General features: G+C 35.3%; 1 protein-coding gene across 4 annotated transcripts in view; it reads left to right on the forward strand.

Annotated features, from left to right (window-relative positions):
• CLOCK (clock circadian regulator) overlaps positions 1–15,451 on the forward strand; it is a 46,738-nt gene that overhangs the window by 19,107 nt on the left and 12,180 nt on the right. For all 4 annotated transcript variants that reach the window (XM_086747896.1, XM_086747895.1, XM_086747898.1 and 1 more), the window contains 11 exons: positions 1,294–1,383; positions 2,795–2,915; positions 4,042–4,155; positions 6,745–6,863; positions 11,089–11,171; positions 11,406–11,512; positions 12,111–12,258; positions 12,461–12,536; positions 13,446–13,587; positions 13,967–14,067; positions 14,976–15,065. In XM_086747896.1, coding sequence (XP_086604022.1) covers positions 1,294–1,383; positions 2,795–2,915; positions 4,042–4,155; positions 6,745–6,863; positions 11,089–11,171; positions 11,406–11,512; positions 12,111–12,258; positions 12,461–12,536; positions 13,446–13,587; positions 13,967–14,067; positions 14,976–15,065 — 1,191 coding nt within the window. The remainder of the gene's footprint in view (positions 1–1,293; positions 1,384–2,794; positions 2,916–4,041; positions 4,156–6,744; positions 6,864–11,088; positions 11,172–11,405; positions 11,513–12,110; positions 12,259–12,460; positions 12,537–13,445; positions 13,588–13,966; positions 14,068–14,975; positions 15,066–15,451) is intronic.

Here is a 15,451-nt window from a genome sequence, read left to right on the forward strand (position 1 = left end):
ATAGTTTTTCTTTTAACTGCATTTTCAATTATATAAAACATGGTAACAGAGCAAGTCCACAAGAGAATGTATTTACTGTCAAAGTGAAGTGGGTATTTTAAATTATCGACATAAGGAAGGTACTAGTCAAATAAAAAAAATTGTGCATAAATTAAAATCTTAATTATAAAAAACTCAACACATTCATGTAACTTAAGAGTTTAATTTTAATTTATTTGCTTGTTACACTTTCCAAAAGTGGTGTGTGTGAGCATTACTTTGCTAAAGAAGATCACATGAATAGTTGGATTACTAGTAGAAATAAACTTTCAGTATAAACTGTCATTTCCTTGGAAATGAGAATAACTCATTTTTATCTTGTTAGGGAAACAATTTCTAGTAATAGTTGAATTAAAAATATTAAAGTAAATGAACAAGCACGTTGTATTTTCATTCCGTAGTTAAACCTGTTATTTGAGACACAGATTTAAAAAGTAAAAAGTTCTGATTTTTTGTACTTAAAATTCTCTGTGGTTAATTTGAGTATTTTTTCCAACAAGTTAGTGAAGTAGTTGTTTCTGGTTTTCAGAGTTTTTTGTAGCTGTTTCTGATGTTTCTCAAGTCCTCTTACAAAATATATGTCCACAACTAGTGACTGTAAAGCTAGAACAATATGATATAAGAATGTTTTTCAAAGACTTGAGCTATAAAATTTTCTCTTTAGAAACACAGTTCTGTCACACTTTTATGTTTGGTAGTGTTCAATTAGAAGATAGTCGTGTTATGTTCAGTGGAAATGTTTGAATTAAGTAGAAGATAAGGCAGTCAGAACTGTATCTCACAGTTTTCAAGTCTATTGCTACGAGTTTCTTTTATTGAGATTGGAAATATTGAGATTTTAAATACCAAAATTCATTGATTGCACTACCTCTTTTATTTGTTCTTTTCGTAGTTTTTCCACCTCTTCTTGCTGTTGTCTCTAGTTGATTTTTCTGAATTTTCTGATGTTTAAAATGATGGTGGAATTAAAAATAACAGGCCGGTAGAGTGGGAGATGCAGAAAACAGTGGCTAGCTGTGTATGGACTGAAGTTTTGCTTTTGAAACCACAGATTATTTAAGAACAGAACAGTATGGGAACTGTAATGCTTATAGTGTAAAAGCAAGACGAAGACTTTTTAGTAGTGAAAGGCATTCTCCTTTTTATAATAAACTAAACTAAAATCCATCTAAATCATTTTCCATATTGACTGTAGCTTAACATTTTTAATACTCTGTTGCTTTTTATTTAACTGCCCATTATGTTTAATTTCAGGCTCTTGATGGTTTTTTTTTAGCAATTATGACAGATGGAAATATAATATATGTGTCTGAAAGTATAACTCCCTTACTTGAACATTTGCCAGTAAGTACAAATTGCTTTCAGTAACTTATCGGTTTGTCTATGGACGGTGTTCTGCTATGAGTACTAATTAATTGTTAGCCTTTTTGGTCTTAAGAACAGATGTATGCTTTGTTATAATGCTTCTGCTTTTTCTTCAGCACAGCTCCTTGCTACTGATCTGTCTCCTATATTAAACATTTCCTTTGGAAATACAGAATCCAGTCAGCACTCTGTTAGGCAGGATTATGAAGTGCCAGGCTAGCATCAGTTTCTCTTCAACATAACTGAAATAACAGGGTTGACTGCAGGACACCCTTTGGAGTTCACACCTGTCACAGGCTCTACATGAGTCAGAAGGGTATTGCTGAAGAGCTATATCCTTGATTTTTTTTTAAACTACTTTTTTACTCCTTTCTTGCAAAGAAGTCTTATAAAAATATATTACTGCTGGTTGTGCTAGGTATATGCTTTGGGTTTTATCACATTCACTCATCTTTAATCTTGGTGGCATTAGTGACTGGTAAATGTAACGTACCTTTAAAGTTACCTCTGAATAATGTTTTTCTGAAATGAGTTTACGAGAATGCAAACAACTGATGAGTGAAACAATGAGCTATTTTTTAGAAGAGAGTTATTCTTACAGACTAGTTGTCTTACTGTGATAAGAGTATTTTGTAAAACTTGGAGTGGCATATTTAAAAATGGATCTGCAAAACACAAATTCCACTAAGGCATGCATGATATCAACTGGAGAATTTTGAAAAATGTACAGGTAATCGTGATTGTTTTAAAAAAGTAGAATTTCCTAAGTTCTCAGGGGCACTTTTATCCTTTGCTTTTAGGTGTGATTTATATTTTCTAAACATACATTCTATGATCCCTCTTTCCAGTTGTTCAATTTTATTGCATTAATCTGTATTGTTCCCAATTTTGTGTACCTAGTTGTGGAATTGATTATAAAATTTATTCATAAAATCAATTGTAATTGGATATAAATATTGGTGACATAATAACCTGTATGATGGAGGGAGGGACTGTCTTTTGTTCCAAGATATCGTTTCAATGTATTGCATGCCACTGACGGGTTACAGTGCCCTATAACAACACTCTATATTTTCTAATTAAAATGCTCCTTTACTTGAAGTTGTTGCATCCCAGGGAGATTAATACAAGCTCTGTTGTACTTTGATGTGTATGTATATCTGCTACATTCATAGTGTTTTTCATTAAATACTTTGCAGTGTCAAAATTAAGACAGATCAAAGTGAGATTTTTGTTTTGCAAGATACTCATGTGTATTCCAGCAGGTGGCTTTGTTGAGTCGGTAATGTTCTTCCGAACATTACTGAAATTGTTTTGCATTAAAATAGTAGGCTTTGTGACATTGTATGTCCTGCGTTAGTTTAATGCTTGTTCAATCTTTTTCTTTCAGTCTGATCTTGTGGATCAGAGTGTATTTAATTTTATCCCAGAGGGGGAACATTCAGAAATTTATAAAATATTGTCTTCTCGTCCACTGGAAAGTGATTCATTGACACCAGAATACTTAAAATGTAAGTAGTTATTGTGAATTAACTTTGATAGGCAGCTCAGCCCTGCACAGCCGCTCGCTCGCTCCCCTCAGTGGAATAGGGGAAGAATCAGAAGGATAGGAGTGAGAAAACTTGTGGGTTGAGATAAAGACAATTAGGTAAAGCAAAAGCCACACGCACAAACAAAGCGGAATAAGGAGTTAATTCGCTGCTTCCCATCAGCAGGCAAGCAAAGCTCCATCATGTGTAATGGTTGCTTAAGAAGACAAATGCCTTAAGCACAAAAGTCTTCCCCTTCTTCCTTCTTTTCCCAGCTTTTATTGCTGAGTACGATGTCAATATGGTAGGAAATATCCCTTAGGGCAACTGTCCTAGCTTCTTGTGCACTCCCAGCCTACTTGCTGATGGGTTGATGTGAGAAGCAGAAAAAGCCTTTGCACTGTGTAAGCATGGCTCAGCAACAGCTAAAACATCACTGAGTTATCAGTGCTGTTTTAGTTATAAATCCAAAGCACAGCACCATATCAGCTGCTATGAATTGTATTAACACTATCCCAGACTAAACCAGTATGGTAGTTGTGTTACAAGTAATCTGCTTTGTATCACTTGTGATCAGTTCTTTTCTTCCAGTGTTACTCAGGCAAAAACATACAGAGTTTCTGAAGAACAGAAGGACCTTTTTGTGTTCCCCTCCCCTGCCAAAGAGTAAAGTTTTCAGTGTTGCATTGCTTTTCACTCTATGACATTCCCATGTATTAGAAATGTTTGTCTTGTTTATATAGCTTCTATTTAGACAGCTGTAGCAGTTGGCAAGAATAAAAGCATAGCAGCCTAATGGGTTCTGGAAGCACATGCTGTAGTAAACTTAAGTTTAGGGCAGCTGCTTCTTTAAAATAGCTCTAGTTTTCAGGGATTTTCTATCTCATTAGCATTCAGGCCCTTCATGCACAGATTCTAAAGGAGTTCTCTTTTTGTTTACGTTAGTTAATATGACTCTGGTTAAAAGCAGAGGCTTGTAGCCATTTGCAGTTACAACATTTACAATATGTCAATAAGTATGCAGCCTAATTATTCGTGCTTTCCATTTCATGTTGCCTGTGAGCTTCAGCAAGTGTGTAGCCTTTTAATTTGTTTATTCTTTCCTCAGCAAAGAATCAACTAGAATTCTGTTGCCATATGCTGCGAGGAACAATAGATCCAAAGGAGCAACCTACATACGAATATGTAAAGTTTATAGGAAATTTCAAGTGTTTGAATAACGGTAAGTAATTTCAGCAATGTTAGAGGGGAATACTTAGGCAGCTTCACAGCTAAACAGGCTTGGGACCATTGTGCAAAACTTGATGATGAACTAAAATCAGTCTTTCAAAAGAAGAGCTTGAAGCAGAATTATATCACTTCTATGCTGTTTAATGAAAAAGAAGAAAAACTGCCTGTCAAGTATTACATGTCTGTGCATTGGAATACAAAATGTGGTAATTACGCTTAATGCTTTCAATTAAAAAAACTAGTATTTTGTAAAGCATTTTTAAAAAGAATATAAGGAAAATTTAAGCAAATGCTTTAAAATAAAAAGCGTTAATTTAGTTAAGGGAAATCCATACTTAGGCAGGTGATGAAGTAACTTGAAGATCAGGTTCCTGCAGTTCTCATTACACAGTGAGCTGGGAAGTAAAATGTAGCTTTTCCCCTATTTCATTTCTGTGCTTTCACTGACAGGAGTTACCCCTCAGATGAGTGGATGGGTCATTACAGTTTTCTGCACTGAGTTCCTTCTCCTTTGCATTGAAGTTATTTTTTTATTAGATATCTAATATTATTCCTCTGTACTACATCTCTAATCTGTTTGGACTGCCCATGTGGACTATTTACTTGAGAGGCATGTTTATTTGGTCAGCCAGACAAATGGGTTTTGCCGTATGGTCAGTAGTAGATCTTCATAACGATCGCCCCTCAAAATATCAAAACCAGTATGTTCTAAGTAAACTTACAGGTTTTTATGTGATACAGTATTTTTCTCACAAAATGGCAAGAGGTTGAGTCTTAGTGCCAAATGTAGGTATGTAATATTATAGGAACAACAAGAAACAGACCTGAAAAGGACAAATACAGTGCTCTTCTTGGAAAGAGGAGGAGTTGGAAAACTGCAGACCTATCAGTTGCAATTCAATATTGGGACACATTCCAGAATAAATAACGAAACTATATGTGAGCTTCAGGAAGCTAGCAAGGAATTGAATAGCAACCATTTTCAGGAAGAAATAGCATCAAGTCAATTCAGTTTCCTATACCAAAAAGTAACACACTGTGTGGATAAGAGGACAAAGTGCAAACAAATGATGGACTTTTAAAATATGCTTTTAACAAGTATCATATTCTATTCTCACAGACATGTAAGGGAAGCACATGTTAATTCAAACTGCTGGAGAATAGCTGCAGAAACTGTTTGGAAAGTGTATCAGTGTTCATCAAAGTGGAGTTTTAATGGACTTCTGGATTTCATCAGAATTTTCATTATTGTTATGAATAATGGAATGTAGTTTGCCATCATGACATGATACGAGAACACTAAAAACAGAATAAGAATTCAGCTGCAAATTTAGAAAATAAGTAATTGGGGGGGGGGAGGGACAGACAAATTGACTATGAACAAATGCAAGTTTCTACATTCAGGAATCATAAACTGTATGAACAGGGGAAAAGGTTACAGTCAGCTAAATAGCAGTCCTTTAGAAAAAGGAGTTACTGTGGAATGTAAACTGAACATGACCAAATCACCATGACCAGCCACTAAATTGTGAAAATGCAAATGTCTTTCTAAAATATAATCCAAACCACATGAAATCTCTCTGCACTTCTTAGCACCCATATGGCCTCATCCAGTTTTTGACACTGTTTGTCAGGAGTAGGTAAAGCAGTGGAAAGAGTTCAGAGTACAGCAGTGAAGGCAGTCAGAAATTTAAAAATCTAGCTTACAAGGCAGGGTAAACTCTGAAGAACAAAGGAGAAGGGATAACATAAAGAGGAATGAAATTACCTGGTTTTTTTTCTGATGGAAAGAGCAAGAAGCTGTAAGCTTAAAATAGATGAAGAAACTTCAGTAGAAGTTCCAATCTAGAGTTCAAAAGGAACCAGTTAGGCTTGTAAGAGCCTGAAAGCATTTTGGAGACACCATCATTAGAGTTTAATAAAGATAAACTAAATTGATAATTGATAAATTTGAAATGAAAGATGTGATTAATCTGCGTTGAGACCTAGTTCTATCCTTTGTCCACTTGTGATTCCATCCATCTCTGTGATTCAGTAAGTGGAATTTTTTGTTCTTAGGTCAGTGTCCTAGTTCTTCCACAGACATAATTGTTGTGCCTTTGACTGTTTTATTACTCAGTTTTGTCTTTAGCTTGTGTTGTTTGAATGTGATGGAAGCCTAGAAATACTTTCCTCAGAGTTCAAAATAAAAAGTTAGCAAAAGCTGGTACAAAAGAGAAACTTTAAAGATATTTTTGAAGTTGCATTCCAGTCATTTTCAGTAGGTACCAATAAGGATTAGAATTGTTATTAGTTTCTTAAAACTGCTTTATCATAAATAATACCATCTTAACTGTAATTTTAGTACTTTGAGAAAGTGACTTCATGGTTCTGTTCCCATTACTAGTGTACAACTATTCCCATGCATATGTGTGTGTATATGTGTAGCATATGTGCCTATATGTAGCATTTTTCTTAATGCACGTTAAGTTATAAGCAAACCACATTAGATAAATACTGGGCCATTTGTCTTGTGATATTACTACCGTTTTCCTCCATGCTTATATTGTAATCTGTGTTGACCTTATCTGCCTTCCCTCAGTTCCCAATTCAGCGCACAACGGTTTTGAAGGAACTATTCAGCGATCGCACCGGCCTTCGTATGAAGACAAAGTTTGCTTTGTAGCCACAGTTAGGTTAGCTACACCTCAATTTATCAAGGTATGTAAAAATGAAATAACTTGTATATCATTTTAAAACATACTCTGAACAGGAAAACTTTGCAGAGAATGCACACAACATTTCAAATAATGTTAATAAAAACCATAAGACATTTTATTAGATGAAGCTGAAAGTGTCTGTGTTTCTTACTGCACATAGAAATAGGTTAAATGTTATGCGGATTATCGAATGAAGTTCATATGGTGAGTGCCGTTTCTAAATAGTCATATGAAATAGTAATCTGCAAGAAATACATTTAAAAGTCCACAGGAATATAATTTACCAAGTTTAACTTAAACACAATGAAAGATAACACTGAGATTCCAGTGTTATCTTTCCAGTACTGGAAACATTAATAGTTTTTGTTGACACTGGGATGTGAATTTTATGCTGCTGATGATCTGGCTGTAGTTTGACACAGAAGCATATCTTTTAGAGCTTAATGAAAGCTTGAATTATTTGTCAGCAACTGAGAGTCAAGTTTGAGATAATAAAGATCTTAACTTTTGTTTCAGTACAGTTTGTTATTCAATAATTCAGTTACATTTTGCTGAGAGACAACATTTTGCTTAGCTGCTAATGCACAGTGAAGATCCCTTTACAAGTTTAGAATTGGATGTGTGTCAAATTTATAGACTTTACTAAGTATAAGCCTATTCCTCCCCAAAATGAATCAAAATAAATACTCAGGATACAGTATAGGACAGTCTGTGATTGTGATTCAGATTATGTTTTTTACAAATACGTTAACCAAGATACAGGGTAGTCTACTATTGAACATTAGGTCTTACAATTCAATTGTAAAGAAATGCCGTGAAATGTATATGGCAAATGGTTAAGCTGCTGTCTGTGATGCAGAACTCTTTGAACATTTAAATATTCTGCATGTAAGTTGAATGCACTAGTGTCTTAAGTTGAAGATTGTTGGTGGTATCCTCTGAAGGCACGGTCTACGTATTTTGCACTTTGAAAGTGCAGTAGGGAGCCTGTGGAGAAATCATATAAACTTCTTCAGTTCTGTCAGGCTGAACAGGAACTGAATCTCTCCAAACTGCATGCCAGAGAGAGTTTATTGTTTATTTTTCCTGAAGCCATGGAGATCTTTAATCTGACCCTTTTCTTCCCATGGAGGTCTAAGCAATGTTCTTCCTGTTATGCCTGCAGTTGGTAGAGATGTTGAATGTGTGATTTTTGCTTCATGAAATACTGGGGGCGGGGGGGAAGACCAACCTGTCAGTATTCGCAAATATTTTTACCTTTTAAAGTCTGACAGTTTAGAATGTACTATAGTAAAACTTTTGTGTTCCCTGCATCAGGAACAGGACATTTGAAATTTGAGGAACATCCATTTATGATCTTTCGGGTCTCTCAGTCTCCTGAGGGCAAAAGCCTTACAGATTATATCTGGCCAAACTTTAATTCCTCTTTACCTGAACTTCTTAGCCTCTAGTGCCCCTAGTGCCTAAGGAAGCTTTCATGTTACAGAGGTTTTAAGATCCTCTCAAGAGTTTTGACTAGTGCTGTTCATCCAAGAAATATTCTTGTGAGGAAGACTAACATTAGAGTGAAGACTTTCAATCTGACCTCTCCTATGAAGACAGGCTGAGAGAGTCGGGGCTGTTCATCCTGGAGAAGAGAAGGCTCCGGGGAGACCTTGTTGCGGTCTTCCAGTAGCTAAAGGGGGATTATAAAAAAGACAGGAAGAAACTCTTTAGCAAGGCCTGTTGTGATAGGATGAGGGTTAATGGTTTTAAAACAGAAGAAGGAAGATTCAGACTGGATATAAGGAAGAAATTTTATACTTTGAGGATGGTGAAGCACTGGCACAGGTTGCCCAGAGAGGTGGTGGATGCCCCATCTGTGGAAACATTCAAGGCCAGGTTGGATGGGGCTCTGAACAACCTGATCTGGTTGGAGATGTCCCTGCTCCTTGCAGGGGGTTGGACTAGGTGACCTTTAAAGGACCCTTCCAACCCTAACTGTTCTATGATTCTATGATTAAAGCTAGCATTGACTGAACTTTAGCAAATAAGTGTTATGTCAGGAATTTTACCATCCCAGTAATTTTACTAACAGATGCATGACACAGCCAGTAATGAGATGTGTATTTTAGTACTGGATTGCCTTGTTTAAGGTAGAACCTGCTTGCTCATCTACCACTTTTTCTCATTTCAGATGGTGTATGGCTCTGTTTTTGTTGTTTTTTTTTTTTCCTTAACCTAGAATGTAATTTCTCAAGGAGGTACAGTGCTTTTGCAGAAAGCCATAGTATTCATGAGAGTAATCTTTGAAAGTTCACATTTTTATTTTCTGCATATGACCCCACTACTTTTGTAACAAAATGTGCCACGAATTTTGCTCCCTTGTGAAGGGATTTGGCTCTACACATTCTTTAAAACATTTGTCTTGCATTTTGGCTTGAATCCAGCCAAAAAGATTCTACCAGAATACTTTTTGTTACAAATGAAAGTCCTTTCTTTTCTAGATGACTTGTTGACAACTTCAACAAGATGCCTTGTTGAACAAGGTGGCTTCAGCCCAGGGATATTTTACAGTGTAAATCATTACTATAAATGCATTGAGTAATCAGATACCAACCTGCTGCCAGCTCCTCTCTAACAATGGTGCTTTTACTGTGATTTTACTGCCTGCAATTAAGTTATTTTTACTTTTGTTTTGTGTTGTGCCAAAATAATTAGATTAAAAGAAAAAACAGATCAAAAGTATATCTCAAGGATATACACTTGCTCTGTCATTTCTTTTACTTTGCTATGAGTGGTGCTTTATTAAATGCTGTAATCTTAGGAAGGTAGATGAGCTTTTGGTTTTAGAGGTAGCTTCAGTTTTGAAGGTTAAATCTTGCTAACTGGAAGTCACACCAGGAGTCACAATTTTGTGCCCAGAGTGATTTTGTTCATTACTTCCATCATATAACTCATTTTCTGGTCATTGTCTTTAGATTTGACACCAATGAAGACGAGGGAAAAACATTGCCTAGACATGTTAACTTTCTTCTTTTATACAGAGAAAACATAGAAATATCTGTTTAAAGAACTGCAAAACACTTAACTTAAACTCTTTGTATTATAACCTGACGGAATGAAAAGGAAGGTGGTCCCTTTGTAGAAATAATGCTTAGTCTTCTACTGTGTTTTTCTGCAGGACTATTTTAGTTATAGATGTTTGCAGAGCAGCACTGTGCTCATCTGTCTGCATCTGTCATGAATATTATATCAGTGCAGCAGTGGCTTCCGTATCGTAGTTGTGGTATCTGATCATCCATAGATTCTACAGTGTTCCTGGCAATGGGAGGACCATTGTAAGCTCCTTCAAGTGTGGCACATGTTTGCAGGTGTCCAAAAAAGAAAAATTTACTGATCTCCAATCTTACTGTAATTCTTTGAGGGGTGTATTTGTGTGTATGTATGTATTCCATCATCCAGCTTTCTTCTTGTAAGGCAGTACTAGAGAAGTTTACAAAAGAACTGACTAGCTTGGGGTGCTTAGCTCTGTTACTGTCTCAGCGTGGGGCGCAGTACTTGATGGGACATCTTTACCTCTCTGGAAGGGGACAATAGAAATTGACTGACACACACTGGTTGCGTAAATGTCTGAGTGGAATACGTTTGAAACGGTGTGCAGAATACCTTGAGGATCTGTTGTAATAGTGGAAATACAATCATTCTCTTACTGTTCATGAGTGCTAAACATAAGAGTAATGTCTTATTTGTATTACATGCCTGTGCCCTCAAGGCAAAGTGTTTTGGAGTACTCTGTATTCACTAAAAGGAAGAATCCTACTCCTAAACTCAAAATAATGTGACCATCTTGCTGATGTTGGTTTTTACCCATTATAAGCATAAAATGTAATCAGAGTGTCTGGTGGGAGTGTTTCGTCTCTTCTTTTGCTTGTTACAAGTTAAAAGCATACCTGCAGGAACTATTGGTTTCTGCTTGTACTATGGTGTTTGTAGATACTGAGCTTGAGTTTAATCTCACACCGGGGTTGTTCCATTTAAAGCAATTGAGTATCAGCCTGGCGCAGCTGAGATTAGATTCTGCCTCAGTACTATGCATCTAAACAAGCAAAAACAATGAAGCTGTCTAAAAATAACATTATAACTGTTGTGGAGTTTACTAACTTTAGGTAAGTCTAAATCTCGAAAGAGTTTATGAATTAGAATAGAGCAGTTTTGAGAGAGATTTTTATTTTTTTACTTTTTAGGAAATGTGCACTGTTGAAGAACCCAACGAAGAGTTCACATCTAGACATAGCTTAGAATGGAAGTTCCTATTCTTGGATCACAGGTGCAATTCCTTCTATGTATAGCAGCAATAGTAGCTGAATCACAGTGGTGGCTATAATATTTGGAGTTCACTCCAAATATTTGTTCAGCATTAACTACTCATAGCTTGTGTTGGGTTTAATTTTAATTTTTTTTCAGAGCACATACTGTAAACAAGAAAACTTATATAATGAAATAATTTTGTTTGCATTATTTGTGTGAAAATAAAATGACATTAATTTTTTGTATTAATTAGGGCACCTCCGATAATAGGTTATCTTCCATTTGAAGTTTTGGGAACATCAGGCTATGATTATTATCATGTGGATGATCTAGATAATCTGGCAAAATGTCACGAGCATTGTGAGTACGACTAAGCTGCTGAAATGAGCAAGTTCACTTTATAGATGTTTCGTTTAAAGTTTATTAAATTGCACAACTGTTATAGTGAAATCTTGTGATATATTTGAGTGAAGTGTCTTTACTCCAATTCATTTGACATTGTTGTACTGCTGATCTTCATCTTTTTTCTTTTGATACAGAACTACAAAGCGGATTTAACTTTATCTTATAGTTTAGAGTTTTCACTGTGGTAAATTGGAGTGCACAGCACTATAATGCTTCTCCAGTTCTTCCAATAGCACTTAGAAGTCTCCGTGATGTTTAATAAATGCAAAAATTGTTTGAATATATAATAGAATAAGCCTTCTGTTCAGCTATGTTTTTCTTTATAAAGCTGTATTTAATTTTTTTTCACATAAATTTTTCAGAATATGTAAAAAACCCCACAAAGCTGGAAGTCTGAATTCTGCAGTTCTCTCAAAAATGCAGTGTAAATTTTTTTTTTATAGAAAGCTACAGTTTTAAGCCTCGTTTTAGTCACTATCATAATACTGTTTATAATGTAATTGCAATATTTACAGACTGGAAAGACAATAAACTTTATTCTTCACTTTTATAGTAATGCAATATGGGAAAGGGAAGTCATGTTACTACAGATTCCTTACAAAGGGACAACAGTGGATTTGGCTGCAAACACATTACTATATCACGTATCACCAGTGGAATTCCAGGCCAGAGTTTATTGTCTGTACACACACTGTTGTAAGGTAAGTTTCTTTTTTAAAAAGCTGTATTAGAGAAGTTCTAATGGTATGAGAGCTGTATTGCTGGTATTTTTGGATGTACTGAAATCATTAGAAAACTTCCTGAGATACTTTGTAAGCAAGGTAGCTGTGAAGAGTTTATTTTTTGAGGTATGTTTTGTAGTCATCCAAGAATGTAGTAGTTGTATTTGTTTTGTTCTTCTAGTTATGCAGAAGTGAGAGCAGAAAGACGACGAGAACTTGGTATTGAAGAGTCTCTTCCAGAAATAACAGCAGATAAAGTGAGTGTCGTATATAATTTATTTTACCTCTTCTTTCTTTCATACTAAAAATAATACGTACGCAAATACACAGCAACAAGAAGTGTTTTGTCCTGTTACAGTTAAAGTAATTACTTTGATCTCTGAATAACATGACTACTTAAAAGGATCAAAGAAGTCTAGGAAGGGTTTTTTACTCTATTCTGCCCTGAACACTTACCCTCCTCTTTTCAGGAGTTCATATGCATATAGTTATAATATGGCAACATCCATCTGATTCCTGCAGAGTTTGATTCATAAATAAATGTTCTTCCTTACTGGAAGCACCCATAATCTGAAAAACCAAGGTCAACACGCAAAGATGTCTTAAAGGAATTCACAACAGGAGAGCAAGAGGTGTTCCATTGTGTTGACTCTGTCCCACTTCTTAGAAGTATTCAAAATTCATTTTGAATTAATGTCCTTGGAAGCTCAGTGAGTCTTAGATACGCTAGCTTGTGCAGATGCTCTGTCATGTTTTCCCCTGGCAGTTCAGAAATGTTTTCCTTGGCAGTTCAGCAAGTTTCATCTTACAGTGCTCCTTCTAGTGGAATTAACTCATCCTTTCTCAAATGAATAGTCAGTTCACTCGTTACCCTGGTGTTCAGAGTGAGTTGAGTTGCTAGAGGAGGAGGTCAGCTCAGCAGTTAGTTTGTGGCCTCTGCATGCGTTTTGGTTTCTAGGCTTATATGGCTTTGGTTTGGTTTCTTTTAAGGATAAAAGCTGCAAATGGAAACTGAGCTTGCAGGTGTCAAACAGGCACTACTTCTGCACAGTCACCTGTGTAAGGGTGTTGATTAGACACAGCATGGTCTTAGCTATTTGCTAACAGAAATGTATATTGTGCGCTAAATCAGATAAAGTAATTGTTGTTTGTGTGTGTCTCTTCAGAGTCAGGATTCTGGGTCTGACAATCACATAAACACAGTGAGTCTCAAAGAAGCACTGGAAAGGTTTGATACCAGCCCCACACCGTCTGCTTCTTCCAGGAGTTCAAGAAAATCTTCTCATACTGCAGTATCAGATCATTCATGTAAGCACCAACTGTTGAAAATATAATTGCCCTTGTAGTGAAGGCTTTACTTACTTTATTTAAATGCATAACTAGGAATTAATCATCATTTTATGAAAAGTGTGCAAATGAAAATGTCCTATTTGATGGTTTAGAGATCTGCTGACCACTCAGATGTGGTTGTATAGTGACTTCTAAAAGTACAATAGCAGACCCTAGAACACTCTATTTCAATCCATCAGATTGCATTTTTGTTGGATAGTCAGGGTGAAAAAAAAAGAGTCCAAGCCTTAAGCTTTTTTTTTTTATTCATTAAAAGCTTACTATGATTTGATTATTGCATTGCAGAATTGAGATTACTATTAACATGTCTCTTTCTGTTGTAACTGAACATTGTCAGCAACACCAACTAAAATGACGGTGGACACTAGCACTCCTCCAAGGCAAAGCTTATCCAGTCATGAAAAGACTGCGCAAAGAAGATCATCTCTGAGTAGTCAGGTAACTCTTAATGTAAAAAGTTTGTATTTAATTGGTTTAATTCACCCTTAAAAGGTATTACTAAATCCCTATAACCTTTGTTTTATTTAGTCTGAAAACACATAATTTAAATTGTAACAATTTCACGTGGAGTACATGACTATCAGAATTGTATTATCAATATGCAACTTAGGTGTACTACATTTTAAGAGAATACTGTAATTAAGCATGTAAATATTTATTTTTTGGCATTAGGGTTTGCAAGATTGTGTATGAATCTCTGCTTTCACGCATACACAACTTCTTTCTACGTTTCTGCATTTTTAATAGATATATGTATATAAGCCATTATATGCATATATAAAAAAAATCAACAGCATAATGCTGTGTGTGTCCCTATAGAGAATTCCTACAAATTGATGGCTCTAAGAATATTAATGAATACTTTCATATAGTTTCTGAAATCTTAGTAACATGAGAAAATGTCATGCTTCATCTACTTGGTGCTCATGTTCCAGTTGAACTAATATGTTCACTTCACTTATTAAAATATGTATTTTTTAAAATTATTAGTTTAAGAATAAATCAAAGTTGTCAACTTCCAGACTTGTTGAAACAGTTTTTCCCTTATTACAAATAAGACTTTTAAAACAGTTGTAATTTCTGTTTTTACTGTTTTATACCTACTGCTTTTATATATTTTTAGCAGTCAAAAAATTTTATACGTATAGAAAATGTATATAATAAGTTGCTCTTGTGTTCCTAATTCTCTAATATTTAAGGTTAGATATTTGAGGAAACATTTACTTGTTTTTATCATCTGTTCATATGATGCTGTTTTGGAACTGACACTTTGTGTAAAGAACTATTTAATGTCAAGTATGAAGTTAATTCTCTTCCAGTTACGGAACAATTTTTTTAAATCCTAGTCTTTAAGCTCCCAGTCTCTTGGACAACCAGTAGCACAGCCAACAATGTCTCAGCCTGCAACTTTACAGCTCCAGTCTGGCATGTCCCAGGTATGAATTGAGTAGGTTTATTGCTTATTATTTTTTAAACAGTCTTGTTCTGAATATAAGAAATTGAATTCTTTCGTGCTGAAGTCACCTTTAACGTTATTCTCTTGAAATCTGCAAATTCCCCAACTTGACACTTTTTCTTTATTTTTTTCTTCCCACTATTTGTGTGGCTATAGTTTTTAGCCTTGGCCGTTAGAAACATAGATATAAACACAATTTAAAATAGAATATTTTGGGACATGAATTTTAAAATTCATCAACTATGCTGGTAATTTTCCACAGACATGCTTGTAACACAAAGCAACTTAGTCTGTGGAACACTTCTGTGAAATCACAACAGTGGTATCAGGTCCAACCAAAGATCTATGTCCTGTAGATAGGATATA

Source organism: Chlamydotis macqueenii, chromosome 4, assembly GCF_036417535.1.
Source record: "Chlamydotis macqueenii isolate bChlMac1 chromosome 4, bChlMac1.mat, whole genome shotgun sequence".
NCBI lineage: Eukaryota > Metazoa > Chordata > Aves > Otidiformes > Otididae > Chlamydotis > Chlamydotis macqueenii.